Genomic DNA, 16,113 nt, shown 5'->3' on the forward strand with positions numbered 1-16,113 from the left:
ATTTCAGATACTCTTATGATTTTATTTTGAACTTAAATTAGAAGACATCAGATACTCCAATTCAGCAGAAGGTGTGTTTGTTTCCGTCCCGGGGCCTCCCTGTGCTGTCAGAAAGTTCCTCCCTGCAGGATGGGGTGCATTTGTTTCCGTCCCGGGTCGTCCCTGTGCTGTCAGAAGGTGCTCTGCAGCAGGCAGTGGCAGCCGCAGCCGGCCGGACACTCGTCCTGCCGCCTGAACCAGTCCATCATGTGACTCGTGTGTCCGCCATGTCCGCAGCTCAGGCAGAAGTTGGAGGATCCCCGAACGGCGACGTGGCAGACGGCGCACTGGAACGTGAGGCGTTTACAGACGGCGCACTGAGTCCCACGAGCCTGACTGCGGCAGTGACAGCAGTACACACCGAACTCTGCAGAGGGACAACACACACTCTGGTTCTTTAAAAAAAATACTATTGTATAAAAACCAAACATAAGAATTACCCAGCTTAGTTAAATTCCTGATCCTGATTGGTCTGATTCAGACCTTCAGAGGTTGTTAATACTCAATAATGTAACTCAAAATAAAGGTTAAAAGACAGAGACGTCAGAAAAATCACCAGAAGAAGACAGACAGGAAGTCAACACAAGGGAACAGCAGAAGAAGACAGACAGGAAGTCAACACAAGGGAACAGCAGAAGAAGACAGACAGGAAGTCAACACAAGGGAACAGCAGAAGAAGACAGACAGGAAGTCAACACAAGTGAACAGCAGAAGAAGACAGACAGGAAGTCAACACAAGGGAACAGCAGAAGAAGACAGGAAGTCAACACAAGGGAACAGCAGAAGAAGACAGACAGGAAGTCAACACAAGGGAACAGCAGAAGAAGACAGGAAGTCAACACAAGGGAACAGCAGAAGAAGACAGACAGGAAGTCAACACAAGGGAACAGCAGAAGAAGACAGACAGGAAGTCAACACAAGGGAACAGCAGAAGAAGACAGGAAGTCAACACAAGGGAACAGCAGAAGAAGACAGACAGGAAGTCAACACAAGGGAACAGCAGAAGAAGACAGGAAGTCAACACAAGGGAACAGCAGAAGAAGAAGACAGGAAGTCAACACAAGGGAACAGCAGAAGAAGAAGACAGGAAGTCAACACAAGGGAACAGCAGAAGAAGACAGACAGGAAGTCAACACAAGGGAACAGCAGAAGAAGAAGACAGGAAGTCAACACAAGGGAACAGCAGAAGAAGAAGACAGGAAGTCGAGTCGTTACTTGGTTTAGTATGTGGCTGAGTCATAAGTGGGACTCAGGCTGATCAAGACTCCACTTCCTGTGGATTCTTCTTCGTTTAAGGAGGGATCGCTGCACATCTATCTAGATATATACTATAGGACAAACAGGACGTCTCTGCAGCAGAGCTAGAGGGACGTACCGATGCCTTTGTGGGGCTCGGGGGGGCAGGAGGCGAACTTGAGGACGTCGGCTCTCTTCTCCCTCAGACCCCAGCGGTGAAGGATTTCTCCGTAACACTTCTTGAAGTCGTCGAACTGCAGCGTGTTGGTCGGGTCCAGCAGTCTGGTGAGGAGGGGACGTCACAAAGCAAACTGTATTACACATCGCACCTTAGGACAGGCGGTTCTGGATGATACATCCGTGCTATTTCAAACCTTACATAAAAACCACAAATGCTCCAGGAATGAACCATGTTTGTTAAATAAATGAATTCATATAAAATACATATTTAAAAATGTGAACACTAATAAAGAATATATACACACTTAAATATCACTTGGCCGAACAAACAGAAACCTCCAAAGTGATATATTCAAACTCTTCCAAAGATATATGTGAAAATGTTAAATGCTTTAATATTTCTTTAGATATAAATATATATATTTAAAACTCAAAACTTTTGGCACATTATTTGTGACAGAAACGTCCGCTATGTTTCCCACCTCTTGTTCATGTCGTGCTGCTCGCGCTCTCGTTCCCGGGGGTCGCTCGGCCCAAGGGAGCCAGAGCGGTGATCGTCTGGAGAGGACTCGCCCCACAGGTTGACCTGCTCACAGTCTCTACCTGCAGACGGTTATAATATATCCATGGGTAAAGAATTGAACACTGAAAATAAAGATATGCATATTCACAAATAAACACTTGAAATAAAATGTTTAAAAAGTCAATCAATAAATAAGATGAATACATTAACAACCAAACGGCTTTATGTCAACATGGAGACTCACCTGTGCTCCAGGGGACGGCAGTGATGGAGTCCGAGGTGCTGGAGCAGGAGCCAGAGGTGACGGAGCTGGACGTATAGCTGGACTACAAATACACAACAGTTATTAGACTGAGAAACACCAAGGGAACTGACAGACCACGTTATAAATACTGCCCAGCGGTCAACGTGTGGAGGTATCAGGATAACTGAGGAGGGGAACTCAGGGGGGCCGGTACACTCACATATCGACAGTGGTGAGCGGGGAAGACGGTGGGTCGTGAGGGGTGATGTCCGTACAGAGAGTAGGCGTCAGCGGGGGTCTGAGCTCTGAACACACTGCACAGCATGGCCAGAGTCTGCACGTCACTCATGTGGCTGTAGTGATCCAGACTGCAGAGAAACACACACACACACACACACACACACACACACACACACACACACACACACACACACACACACACACACACACACACACACACACACACACACACACACACACACACACACACACACACACACACACACACACACACACACACACACACACACACACACACACACACACACACACACACACACACACACACACACACACACACACACCAGCTTTACAGCCACACATCGACCCTCTCTTTGTTCCTCTCCAGCTGTGAGTAAAGTCTCACCAAAACTCAAACTCTCCGTCTCTGAGTTTTATTTGTTGAGTTTGTTCGTTTAAGTAAAACGCTCCCGTCTCTTTCCTAAAGTCTTCAGTATTAATGTACATATTTGGCCTCAGAAGAGACAAAGTGCAAATAACTCCAACAGTTGCAAAGACACATCCACAAGCAAATAGCAACATACAGATACCAGCTGCTCAACACGCTTCCTGTTTCCTCCCCTCCAGATCTACAGTCTGAAGATGGGTGTGACTAACACGCTGCTGCAGGAACAGAGCTGCACACACATGCTGTTCAGATCAGAGCTCAGTCTGGTTTCATAGTTCAGGGAAACCCTCTCTGTCTCTCTGGATCTACCGAAGGTGGTTATACCCTGACCTTATCATTAAACACCTGAAGCATCCACAGAAGCGGTGGTGGAGGTTTTAATATCAACTTAGTTGTGTTTTGCTCATTCAAGTGTCTTAAACATGAGGGGGGGGAGTCCTTCTTCCTAGCACAACACACCGATATGTTTTAATTAACAACCAGATGTGTAGCTCTGTATCACCACAGAGGGAGCTGGTTTTGCAGCGGGTCGGCAGGGTCTCAACGAATCCATGTTAACCAGATGCAACCCGAGCAATCCTCATTCAGGCTGTGAGAAGCGTACTTAATATTAAAAGACAATCTGTTGATTTGAATCTCTATCCAAAGGAGATATTTCCACCACAGAACACTGATCCGTATCATGAAGCACTGAGAAATCAGTGGAAGCTCTTCAAAGCTTGGCTGTTGCGAGCTGAAAGTCAGATGTAAGAGGTCAGATTTTGTTTCCTGCGATGTAAGGACTGATGTGCTGCGATGTAAGGACTGATGTGCCGCGATGTAAGGACTGATGTGCTGCGATGTAAGGACAGATGTGCTGCGATGTAAGGACTGATGTGCTGTGATGTAAGGACTGATGTGCCGCGATGTAAGGACTGATGTGCTGCGATGTAAGGACAGATGTGCTGCGATGTAAGGACTGATGTGCTGTGATGTGCTGCGATGTAAGGACTGATGTGCTGCGATGTAAGGACTGATGTGCTGCGATGTAAGGACTGATGTGCTGCGATGTAAGGACTGATGTGCTGCGAGGCCGGCATTATGAAGGGAACACCACCTCATCACGATAGGAGCTCCATGATCATGAAGGACCGCCCGGTTGCACTTTATCCTGCGGAATTATTGATTATGGCTTCCATGGAAAACATAGTCTGTTACTTCCTGTCTCTCTTCTTCTGCTGTTCCCTTTAGAGTTTACTTCCTGTCTCTCTTCTTCTGCTGTTCCCTTTAGAGTTTACTTCCTGTCTCTCTTCTTCTGCTGTTCCCTTTAGAGTTTACTTCCTGTCTGTCTTCTTCTGCTGTTCCCTTTAGAGTTTACTTCCTGTCTGTCTTCTTCTGCTGTTCCCTTTAGAGTTTACTTCCTGTCTGTCTTCTTCTACTGTTCCCTTTAGTGTTTACTTCCTATCTCTCTTCTTCTGCTGTTCCCTTTAGAGTTTACTTCCTGTCTGTCTTCTTCTGCTGTTCCCTTTAGTGTTTACTTCCTGTCTGTCTTCTTCTGCTGTTCCCTTTAGTGTTTACTTCCTGTCTGTTTTCTTCTGCTGTTCCCTTTAGTGTTTACTTCCTGTCTGTCTTCTTCTACTGTTCCCTTTAGTGTTTACTTCCTGTCTGTCTTCTTCTGCTGTTCCCTTTAGAGTTTACTTCCTGTCTCTCTTCTTCTGCTGTTCCCTTTAGAGTTTACTTCCTGTCTGTTTTCTTCTGCTGTTCCCTTTAGTGTTTACTTCCTGTCTGTCTTCTTCTGCTGTTCCCTTTAGTGTTTACTTCCTGTCTGTTTTCTTCTGCTGTTCCCTGTAGTGTTCACTGCACTACTTCCTGGATCGTGTTGAATGCACTGGAGAAATCAAAGAGGGTGATTCTCACAGTGCATCCCGACCCCTCCAGGTACGAGTGAGCACGCTGCAGCAGGTAGATAATGGCATCGTCCACCCCCAGGTGAGGCTTGTCGGTAAAACTCGGCATAAAAATGGATTTTCTGAGTGTTTGATATTTTACTCTGTAGTTCTAGAACTTTTTTCTGAAGATATTGATCTGAGTACTTCTGCCACCTCTGCACAAAGCTGCAGAATAAACGTAATTGTTGGAAGTACGTGAACTCACAGTGTCTCCAGCAGGTGGCGCCCGAACGGGTGTCTGGCCCATGGCGTCTCAGTGTCCGGGTCCGAATCCGGACTCAGGTCCTTGCTGGTGGCTGCAGACGCCAGGGCCCAAACCTGCAGCACAAAAGAAAAGGAAGTGGAAGGGGTCTCACGTTGCTCATAAAAGCCTAAGGTTTATTGAGCGGCTCTCAGTGTTTTACAGGAGACTCTCGGTTCTGTAGGCTCAAATATTTTCTAGTTTTATGGCTTCTTGTAGAAAAAAGGTAAGAAATTAGTAAAAAAATGTTCCGTTTATGAAAGTACGTGACATTGAGAGAAAAGGTTTGAAATATTACGGTGATACCGTGAAAGGCAGAATAACATGAAGGATTATAATTAAAATGGTTGGAGATTATTTTCCCGCTGAGAGAAAAGTGTCTAAAATCTGTCTGGAAAAATGTCCCAAATATATATAAAATGTCGGAAAAGGGCCCCTGCCCCGGCGCGACTGTCTGGGGCCCCTGCACCGTACGCTGGTGACCCGGGTTCGATTCCCGACCCCTGGTCCTTTCCGGATCCCACCCCGACTCTCTCTCCCACTCGCTTCCTGTCCTCCACTGTCCTCTCCGATTAAAGGCAAAAAACCCCCAAAATATCTTTAAAATGTCCAGTAAGTAAATTTAAATGAAAACCACAGAACATATCTTTAAAATGTCTGAGAAGCATTTGATAAATGTCCACTCCAGTGTCTCAGAGTCCATGGTGTCTAAAGATATTCCCTCTAACATAAACAGACAGCAGATCTTCAGATGAGGACATTTCTGCAGGAAAAACTACAAAGATTATTAGTGATTATTTATTTGTGTTTCAGTCTTTTCTATTTATGTCATTTAAAAAGTGGATCACAAAATGAGACAGAATAAGAGATAAGCAAAAACATAAGTGCAAAATCTACGTTACCCTTCAGAAAGGTTTGAAACTTCTTTCTTTCAGAAACTTTAAACCTTTCGTTCTTTTCACATAACATCTCAAGGGCGTTCGATATCTCATAGGGGAGTTTTAAATAATGAATAAAATAGCTGTTTAAAAATATGTCCACTGGTTCTGATTTCAAAATATTCTGAAACGCCACAAAAACAAAAAGGAAGGAAACAGAAAGATGAAAATGAAACCTTGGCCACGTCTCTGCGTCCGACAGTCAGCGACGCCGCTGCGTTCTTCTGACACGTTTCCTGGATGTCGTTCATGTTCAGGCTGGGGGGGGGGGGGGGGGGGGGGGGGCATCGGCAGATATTACATACATAGAAACACTGCACACACATCAAGGTGGGTGTGACTTCATGCAGGCAGTATCACTCTCTCTTGAATATACGACTTTCAACATTTGAACGACTTTGAATGTTTTTAGGTCTTTTTCTTCAATGTGTGTGTTTCCACAAAGTCTGAATGAATTGAGTCATTCCTCTCAGAACTCCTTGGTGAGTTTGGTTCATTTAGGAGCTTAACCTGAGTTTCAAAAAACTCATGGAGTTGAAATGTTAAAATTCCAGGTTTATTTTTGAGGTGTTTTTCTGTTTCTGGCGCGTTCCATTTGTTGTTGTAGTCTTTCTGTTCAACGTGTTGTAGGATGTTGATGCGTGTTGAAGCGTGTTGTAACGTGTTGTAGCGTGTCACTGCGTGTTGAAGCATGTTGTAGTGTGTTGTAGCGTGTTGAAGGCAGCGTGTCTCACATGTAGCTCTCTCCCAGGGCTTTGTGGACGGGCAGCAGGCAAGAGATCTCCTGAATGATCACTTTCCCCGCCAGCTTGATGGGGCGGTGACCGTAGTCCATCCCCTCTCTCTTTGTCTTAAAGCGACGGGATTTCTGACAGACAGACAGACAGACAGACAGACAGACAGACAGACAGACAGACAGACAGACAGACAGACAGACAGACAGACAGACAGACAGACAGACAGAACCACTTAATTAAAAGTGGTCTGGATGGCAATGACTGTTCACACTGCGAGGCAGAATCACTGAATAGGGTCCATGAGTTCTGTCTGCAGAAGTGGATGTCACCCTGGGGTTTGACTACTGTAACTTATGTACAACTTCAAGTATGATGATGGTGCCCGTTGGGAAACCTGGAAACTCGCAGAGTGAACATGGTGAGTGTTCGGTTTCTCATATGGAGCCTGAACAGCCAAATTACCTTCAAAATGTTTAAAATGAAGCTCTGAAATGTTGGGGACTTACCTGCAGGGTTAAACGTTAGTGAACATTAGAGCGCAGAGCAGACAGGAGGTCAGTTATCGGTTCTGAATTTGAAGTCTGATGCTCCTCAAAGTATCCGCGCTGAAATGTGTAATAATTACTAGTTATATATCTGTTGGTCATTTAAATAACGGTGCGTTTCCTCTGGTCTCCTAAGATGGTGCAGATCTCCTTTGAGCATCTTTCAGCGCTTTCTGTCATCAACTGAATATTTATTCACTTTAAAGCCATGTTCACCACACACTCTTTTGCATGTTGGTGCTTTAAACAATATTTAACATGATGAAGGATGAAGGAATGTAGTGATGCTACATCTGGATCTGAAGCTCTACAGGAACAAGCTGAGCGAACGATTGTTAGCTGGAAGTCACTTGGTCAAGTTTCCACCAGAAAAACAGATTTCTCAACAAAAAAAACTGAACACTGAAACAATCTTTAACGGAGAACGCTTAAGACTACAACTCCCATGATGCACCACACTATCGTCTTCATTCAGACACCAACGACATCGATTGCTGTTTCAAATTCAGAACGCAGGTCAGTTCACTGTTAGTGGCGACGACGGCAGCCAATCAGAGACATGCAAAAAAACACAATCATAAACGGTGTGACGAGGAACAGCCCAAAGAAGAAGAAGAAGAGCGACGGAGAAAAAGGAAGCAGGGTCAGTTTCAGTACCGGCCAATCACGGAGGGTTTGGACCGACCAGCGGCGGGAGGCAGAGATTGGGAGCTTCTGATTGGAGGAGAATAGGAAGGAGGCGTGGCCCACAGCAGGGGATTGGCAGGTGAAATAAAACAACACAATAAAATAAAACAAAAACAAAACAAAAAAAGAGGCTCGTCAGGGAGACGTACAATCACACCACATCAGACGTTAGGGTGAGCGCTCCACATTCCCAGGCCCCCTGAACTACCCTCAGTGTATTTGGGAATGTGCCTTTGTATGGAAGCTGGTTCAGGACCAAACTAATTCAACTTTCTCCATGTTGTCTTTATTAAATATTAAAGGTTAGACTTCCTGCCACACATCTCTCCTGTTGTTGGTTTAACAGAAGATTATTCAGCTGTTTAAAAAGGTATGTCCTTTAAAACTTGATCAGCTTTTTAACCAAACAGGTTTAAAAAGAATATGTGTTTTTAAACATCGAGAAAAAAGGTTCATTATAAAGTTAAAAAGTAATGGCTGCAATTTTGCTATTTATGTCATTTAAAACTGGATCACCAAATAAGCCATAAAACCAAAACAAATATAATTATTTTTATAAAAAGAAAATCTATTTATAAATGAATCTCAAAAGTTCAGCTTTTTCATAGATCAAAGAAAATAAATCAGTAAAAATATAATCTAAAAAGGACTTCTCTACAACTATTTAAAGCTTTCGCTCTTTTGAAATACTTCACACCTCAAGGACTAACGACGTGAAGGGGCGTAACAAAGGAAGGGTACCCGCTCTCATCAGCAGCTCAATGAACTTCCATACAGTTCACACGTTTCCAGAAGTACAGAAAGAGACAAACTGACGAAAACACACCAGTGGGGATAGACCAGTATGTGTGTGTGTGTGTGTGTGTGTGTGTGTGTGAGTTTACCCGCTCTTTGTAGTAGAAGGAGGAGATGGACACAGTGTCTTTGTCGGAGCGCGTCGGACTGCCGCTGTAGAGCCGCAGCGTGCTCTGAGACTCTGAACGCATCTTCATCGGAGTCAGCACTCCGCTGTGATAGGCCGACAGAGCTGACAGAGACCTGACACATACACACACACACACACACACACACACACACACACACACACACACACAATGAAATACATGTTTAATAAATATTGATATAATTTAAAACTGAATCAATGTGTGTGTGTGTGTGTGTGTGTGTGTGTGTGTGTGTGTGTGTGTGTGTGTGTGTGTGTGTGTGTGTGTGTGTGTGTGTGTGTGTGTGTGTGTGTGTGTGTGTGTGTGTGTGTGTACCTGGGGGTGGGCTCAGTGGGTGGGACTGAGCGGTGCATGGTGATTGGTCGGGTGAAGTACACCAGGCAGCCGGTGCCGCAGAACCGAGCGCCGGAGGTCCGAGGGAATGGGATGTTGGCGTCCTGCGGGAAAACGTCCGGAGTTTAAGATGTCAGTTGAAACAGAGTAGCATGTGTGTGTTATGCAGGTGTGTGTGTGTTATGCAGGTGTGTGTGTGTGTGTTCTGCAGATGTATGTTTGTTACCTGGTAGGACCCGTAGGTGTTGGTGACCCGGGGGAAGGCCTGCATGGCGGGAGTGACGGGGTTAGAGAGGACGAAGGGTCCAGAGGAGGGACCGTCCTCCTGAGTCTGAGAGAGAAAACACACTCTGTCAGCTGTGTGTGTTACAGTGTGGATGTATGTGTGTGTGTGTGTGTGTGTGTGTGTGTCACCATGTCTGAGTCCAGGCAGGACACCAGTTGTCGGACACACGGCTCCAGACAGTTCTGGTTCCTCTTCACTTTCTGCAGCGACGTGTCCGTCAGAATCTGAAAAGAACCACAAATATTTGACTTCACTCTGGAAAATAAAATACAGCGGATGTGTTTGAATTATTCTCTAAAAATGTAGGCAAATCATTATTTATATAGAAACAAAAAGTAAATCTGGGTTATTATCTGTTCATTTTGCACAGAATAAATACGTATGTATGTTGATGTCAGTGGATCTCTGCAGGGAGTTATTCCAGGGAAAATTCTGCCTGTGTTTTGTGTCTGCCGTGGTGCGTTCAGGAGCGTCGGTACCTTCTGGATCTTGGTCTTCATGGCGGAGGGGATGGTGGTGGGGGGCACAAACAGGAAGCTGGGGGCTGCGTTGTTGGGATACTGAGCGGGAAACTTGACCACCAGGTGGACCTGATGGCTGCCGCAGTGAGCCGACACCATGCAGCTGCGGTTCACCGCGTCCATCTGCAAAACACAGCGTGATGTCACATCCTGTTCCCGTATATCGGACGTCCCTGAACACAACGTCCTTCTTTGACCTCACAGCGTTTCTGTTACAGGCTTTATCTTCACCTCCACGTTGACGTTTCTGATCTGCAGATTGACCAGAGAGAATTCCTGCTGTAACGTCTGAGGGACGCCTGAACCCCCCGCGGAGCTCAGAGCGCCATCCTGATCTGAGAGACGAGCAGCAAACATTATTTACTTCACATCGAGTCGTCATTTTGTCGTTTATTTCTTTGATTCTTATTCATTTCTGTTGATTTTCTGCTGAATTGTTTCTCACCCGTCAGGTTTTCTGCAGCGAGGCCGACGCTGTACTGACCGTCCGGCTCCCGAGAGGACAGAGACTTCTCCGACTCCACGGTGAGAGACATCCCCTCCATCAGCTCCTCCCCCATGTCACTGACACATAGCTGCACACACACACACACACACACACACACACACACACACACACACACACACACACACACACACACACACACACAGGACTTTACCATTTGAATATTGATTTCTATTATTTTTCCAGTTCATTTCTCTTGAGTTCACATGCTTTGTTTGTTATTGATAATAAAATGTGAGGCTGACCTTCTGCAGCTGAGGGTCCACCCTCCAGATCCTCAGAGTCTGATCTCTGGACCAGGTCACCAGCTGGTAGTCCTTTGAGCCTGGAGAGGAGAAAACACATAAATTAACAACAAGAAGAAAATGCTGCAAACAACACATGAACAAAAACCTCCAAACAGGAAGACAAACACTGTGTGTGTGTGTGTGTGTGTGTGTGTGTGTGTGTGTGTGTGTGTGTGTGTGTGTGTGTGTGCGTGTGTGTGTCCTGCCTTCTTTCTGCGGCCTCCACTGGAACTCCAGCACCACGTCGTCGTGTCCCACGAAGGCGTGGACCGGACTGTTGAGGTCGAGTGACGACCAGAGCAGCAAACTGTTCTCTCTCCTCAGCTGAGGAACCATCACTGTAACCAGACCGTTAGAGAAGGGCTACACACACACACACACACACACACACACACACACACACACACACACACACACACACACACACACACACACACACACACACACACACACACACACACACACACACACACACACACACACACACGAAATTGTAAGATTGAAAGCTACTTGCATTTTAAGTATCTAAATAAAGTTTTGAGAGTTTGAACTCACGGTGTACCGGGCTTTCCACACAGGCACTTGACAGGAGAGGATGTTCAGGTACTTCCTGGGCTGTCGGTAATCCCAGAACTGAACACAAAGCCAAGAGAAAACACTTCTGACTGAGACAACACCTTTCATCAGAGCAAGCCATTGAACGCATCACAGTCAGTGAGAGATTGCATCGCATAGAGAGCAACACAGAGACATGAATGCATCGTAGACAGTCAGTGAACGCATCACAGAGTCAGTGAACGCCACAGAGACAGTGAATGCATCACAGAGTCAGTGAACGCATCAAAGAGTCAGTGAACGCCTCACAGAGACAGTGAACGCCTCACAGAGACAGTGAACACCTCTGATTTGGATAGGTTTAAAGTCTCCTCCCTCGGAGTGCGTTTGTTTTCCTCACCCTGACGGAGTTGTCCTGGCTCGACGTGGCGAAGACGAACTCATTATCGGGATGCCAGTCGAGGCCGTGGATCTTTGAGAGGTGAGCTGCCACGTACTCTACCGCCGTGCTCGGCTTCTGAAGCACAGAAACACACTCATCTTTATTTCCGCTGACAACAACTTCTTTCTTGCCGCTACATAAACAAAGCTGCAGTGTGTGTGTGTGTGTGTGTGTGTGTGTGTGTGTGTGTGTGTGTGTGTGTGTGTGTGTGTGTGTGTGTGTGTGTGTGTGTGTGTGTGTCTCACTCTTTTATCCCAGATGCGAACGTCTCCATCATGACTCGACCCCAGCAGGTTCTGGTTCTTCTTGTTCCACTTCACCTGAGACGCCCCCGCTGCAGAAACACATTAAATTAAATAAAAAATATAAACTTTAAAAATGGCACTAAATAAATAAATACATGTGAATCATTTAAGTAAGTTCAAACTCAAATACTAAATTCAATGTAAATAATTGAAGTGTGTGTAATAAAAGAAAACATCTATAGAAAACACAAAAAGTGAAAAATATTCTCAAACATTCTAAAGTGATTTATAATATCTGAGTACAATTTCAAAAGCTCTGCGATATTTAAGAGTTAGTTTTGTGCAGAAATAGTTTTAAATGAATGAATGGAAAAGTAATGCTTTGGAGGAATTTCTGGATCAAATTCAATAAAGAGAAATAAAACACTGACAGGACGGAGGAGAATTTCATTTCAAATATTCAAACACCGTCCTTCAAAACTCACCGACAGCAGACAGCGCCACCGTGGGTTTCCTCGTGTCTCTGTGGAGGTCGATTCAAATCCTCTTAATATCTCTTTCATTTAACATTAAGTATCTAATACTGAGAGAGTGTTCCCGCTGACCTGGTGTCCCAGATGTAGATGTACGTGTCCACTGAGCTGGTGACCAGAAGCTCCGGTTCAAAACAGGACCAGTCCAGATCACTGAGGACATGAACGCACCACAGAGTCAGTGAACGCGTCACAGAGAGTAAGTCATTGTTCACAGAGTCAGTGAACGCATCAGAGAGTAAGTCATTGTTCACAGAGTCAGTGAACGCATCAGAGAGTAAGTCATTGTTCACAGAGTCAGTGAACGCATCAGAGAGTAAGTCATTGTTCACAGAGTCAGTGAACGCATCACAGAGTAAGTCATTGTTCAAAGAGTCAGTGAACGCATCACAGAGTAAGTCATTGTTCACAGAGTCAGTGAACGCATCACAGAGTAAGTCATTGTTTACAGAGTCAGTGAACGCATCACAGAGTACGTCATTGTTCACAGAGTCAGTGAACGCATCACAGAGTAAGTCATTGTTCACAGAGTCAGTGAACGCATCACAGAGTAAGTCATTGTTCACAGAGTCAGTGAACGCATCACAGAGTAAGTCATTGTTCACAGAGTCAGTGAACGCATCACAGAGAGTAAGTCATTGTTCACAGAGTCAGTGAACGCATCACAGAGTAAGTCATTGTTCACAGAGTCAGTGAATGTTGCAGACAGCAGAGGAATTGCAAAATCAAAAGAAAACAACATTTGGAGATGGAAAGTGTGAACTTATAAAGAAGATGATTAGGGCCACAGGAAGAGTTAGAATAATGAGAAAATAGTGGGACATTTTTGCGTTTGTTTCTGTTACCTGATGACCCGGGTGTGTCCCTGCAGGGAGGAGTGAATTTCTCCACAGCCGTCCCTCCACGAGTACAGGTCCACGCGCTGGTTACTCTGAAAACACACAGAGACAGTCGTTGTGTGGAGGATTTATTTGTGTCAGACCTCTCAGTGTTTGCTCTCGATGGCGAGCAGTAGAACTCACGGAGGCGGCGAAGACGTGAGCCTCGTCCCGGTGAGGCTTCCACTGGACCGTCCCCACGTCCCACTTACTCTGACGGCCGATCTTCCTCGGCTGCTCGGACGGAGCCTCCAGGTTCACCATGTACAGGAACCGCCGCCTGAGACGCGGGACACAGACGCTTAAGCTCAAACTGACACATGATTTTATATCTGTGGTGCGTTCAGGGACACAGACGCTTTAGATCAAACTGACACATGATTTTATATCTGTGGTGCGTTCAGGGACACAGACGCTTTAGATCAAACTGAGACATGATTTTATATCTGTGGTGCGTTCAGGGACACAGACGCTTTAGATCAAACTGACACATGATTTTATATCTGTGGTGCGTTCAGGGACACAGACGCTTTAGATCAAACTGACGCATGATTTTATATCTGTGGTGCGTTCAGGGACACAGACGCTTTAGATCAAACTGACACATGATTTTATATCTGTGGTGCGTTCAGGGACACAGACGCTTTAGATCAAACTGACACATGATTTTATATCTGTGGTGCGTTCAGGGACACAGACGCTTTAGATCAAACTGAGACATGATTTTATATCTGTGGTGCGTTCAGGGACACAGACGCTTTAGATCAAACTGACACATGATTTTATATCTGTGGTGCGTTCAGGGACACAGACGCTTTAGATCAAACTGACGCATGATTTTATATCTGTGGTGCGTTCAGGGACACAGACGCTTTAGATCAAACTGACACATGATTTTATATCTGTGGTGCGTTCAGGGACACAGACGCTTTAGATCAAACTGAGACATGATTTTATATCTGTGGTGCGTTCAGGGACACAGACGCTTTAGATCAAACTGAGACATGATTTTATATCTGTGGTGCGTTCAGGGACACTTAAACTTACCCGGAAAGCACGGCGTGAGAACCCAGGCAGTCCACTGACATAGCGGTAGCCTGAAAACATAGAAGGAGGAGAAGAGGAGGAGGAGGAGGAAGAACAGGCAGAGGAGGACGAAGAAAAGGGAGGGGGTGGAGGAGGAGGAAGAAAAAGAGGCAGAGGAGGAGGAAGAGGGAGGGGGAGGAGGGGGAGGAGGAAGTGTTATATTTGTGATGTTGAAATTACCTCCAAAATGAATTTGGATAATAACGGCATCAAAGGTTTCAAATAAAAATTGACAAAATAATTGGGAATCAATATTTAATGGAGACAAATTCACTGACTGATTTTGTAAGAACTGTTTAATTAATTACAAAAAAACAACAACACATTTTATGCATTCCTTCAAATGTTTGTGTGCAGAAATCTAACATACATCATTTTGTATGTATGTTAGATTACTGTTGAATATTTAAATAAAGGCAGTTAAAGTAGAAATAGGGCTGCAAATAAAATACTTGTTTACTTCTTAATTTTGCATATCACTATCATAAAGGCAGTAAATGACCTCACACTGGAAAAGTAACTCCTGATTCATATTTTACTTTAATTCATCGATGAAATCACTTTATGTAATGCTACTTAATATTCCGATAATGCATTCAATACAATAATCAAGTTTTAAATCTGTAGATTAAATGTTGTGTCCTTAAAAAAGTTGCAAATCACTTTTATTAACATTATGAACTATCTCTTCATTTTGGATTATTTTCTCCAATCTGAAATAATTAACTCTTAATTTCAGAACAAAGCTGTGAACATTATTTGTGTAATGTTCCTTTAAAAACTGTAATTAAGGATAAATGAACTTTTAAATTGACGCAAAACTGAAATTAAAGTGTGATTAATGTAAAGTATTTGGGAGTGAACTCTGAAGGTGTCCGGCTCCCCTCCTCCGGCTCCCCTCCTCCGGCTCCCCTCCTGCGGCTCCCCTCCTCCTGCTCCCCTCCTGCGGCTCCCCTCCTCCTGCTCCCCTGTCCGTCTCTTTAGTTTCTTAAAGTCTCTAATGTTCTAATACCTGAGCATCTCGGAACTCCACCACCACAGTCTCGCTGCTCCAGCGCGCCGCCATCTCTCCTTCTTCTACCGTCAACAACCCATCACGTGATTCAAATGTCACGTGGGGCCGCGTTCAAGGTCCCCGGGAGATAAAGATTGGTCAAAACAATTCATGAGAAATAAGATGATTCTGTTTACAAATTAAAAATAAATACATAATAATAAATAACAGTAATAATAATAAAAACAACAGTAATAATATCAATATTGATCATGTAAACATCGAGTGAATAACAATGCATCTATCATTGTCATGTTCATGCTATTATATTTAATTTGTATTGTATGTTCATATGTTATTTAATAATCAAATTAATGCAACTAATAATATGAATAGTAACGATAATGATGATAATCATATTTGTATTATTTATTTATGATTGATTGAAAAAGCACCTATTATTGTTTTTATTTGATTTGTGCTGCTGTATTTAATAATCAAATAATCGATAATAATAA

The 16,113-nt window shown here is 44.4% G+C and overlaps 1 protein-coding gene across 3 annotated transcripts; it reads right to left on the minus strand.

Moving 5' to 3' along the window:
• Positions 1-8: 8 nt before the first annotated feature.
• On the minus strand, positions 9-15,693 carry wdr59 (WD repeat domain 59). Of its 3 annotated transcripts, XM_063882201.1 has the most exons (27): positions 15,614-15,693; positions 14,563-14,612; positions 13,660-13,795; positions 13,483-13,568; positions 12,710-12,790; positions 12,590-12,627; positions 12,105-12,193; positions 11,818-11,934; positions 11,418-11,495; positions 11,069-11,225; positions 10,821-10,900; positions 10,516-10,645; positions 10,302-10,405; positions 10,029-10,193; positions 9,678-9,773; positions 9,490-9,594; positions 9,246-9,367; positions 8,871-9,024; positions 7,957-8,013; positions 6,752-6,885; positions 6,194-6,275; positions 5,044-5,156; positions 2,443-2,590; positions 2,223-2,304; positions 1,938-2,058; positions 1,415-1,557; positions 9-406 (listed from the first exon to the last, which is right to left on the minus strand). In XM_063882201.1, the coding sequence occupies exons 1-27, from the start codon at positions 15,665-15,667 to the stop codon at positions 171-173; spliced, it is 2,958 nt and encodes a 985-aa protein (XP_063738271.1). In that variant the 5' UTR covers positions 15,668-15,693; the 3' UTR covers positions 9-170. The 3 variants fall into 3 exon arrangements, with proteins under 3 accessions (XP_063738271.1, XP_063738272.1, XP_063738273.1); XM_063882202.1 differs by lacking the exon at positions 7,957-8,013; XM_063882203.1 differs by lacking the exons at positions 6,194-6,275; positions 6,752-6,885; positions 7,957-8,013.
• Between the last annotated feature and the right edge of the window lie 420 nt (positions 15,694-16,113).

The sequence above is a fragment of the Eleginops maclovinus genome, chromosome 4, assembly GCF_036324505.1.
Source record: "Eleginops maclovinus isolate JMC-PN-2008 ecotype Puerto Natales chromosome 4, JC_Emac_rtc_rv5, whole genome shotgun sequence".
In the NCBI taxonomy this organism is placed as follows: Eukaryota; Metazoa; Chordata; class Actinopteri; order Perciformes; family Eleginopidae; genus Eleginops; species Eleginops maclovinus.

What these genes read in the sequence shown, in the direction of transcription:
- wdr59 (XM_063882201.1), bottom strand. Translation starts at nt 15,667, where the DNA reads ATGGCGGCGCGCTGGAGCAGCGAGACTGTGGTGGTGGAGTTCCGAGAT. An exon ending in GGACACACCCGGGTCATCAG is followed by an intron (nt 12,791 to 13,482) that starts GTAACAGAAACA and finishes TCATGTCCTCAG; the next exon opens with TGATCTGGACTGGTCCTGTT. An exon ending in GCCAGGACAACTCCGTCAGG is followed by an intron (nt 11,496 to 11,817) that starts GTGAGGAAAACA and finishes CTTTGTGTTCAG; the next exon opens with TTCTGGGATTACCGACAGCC.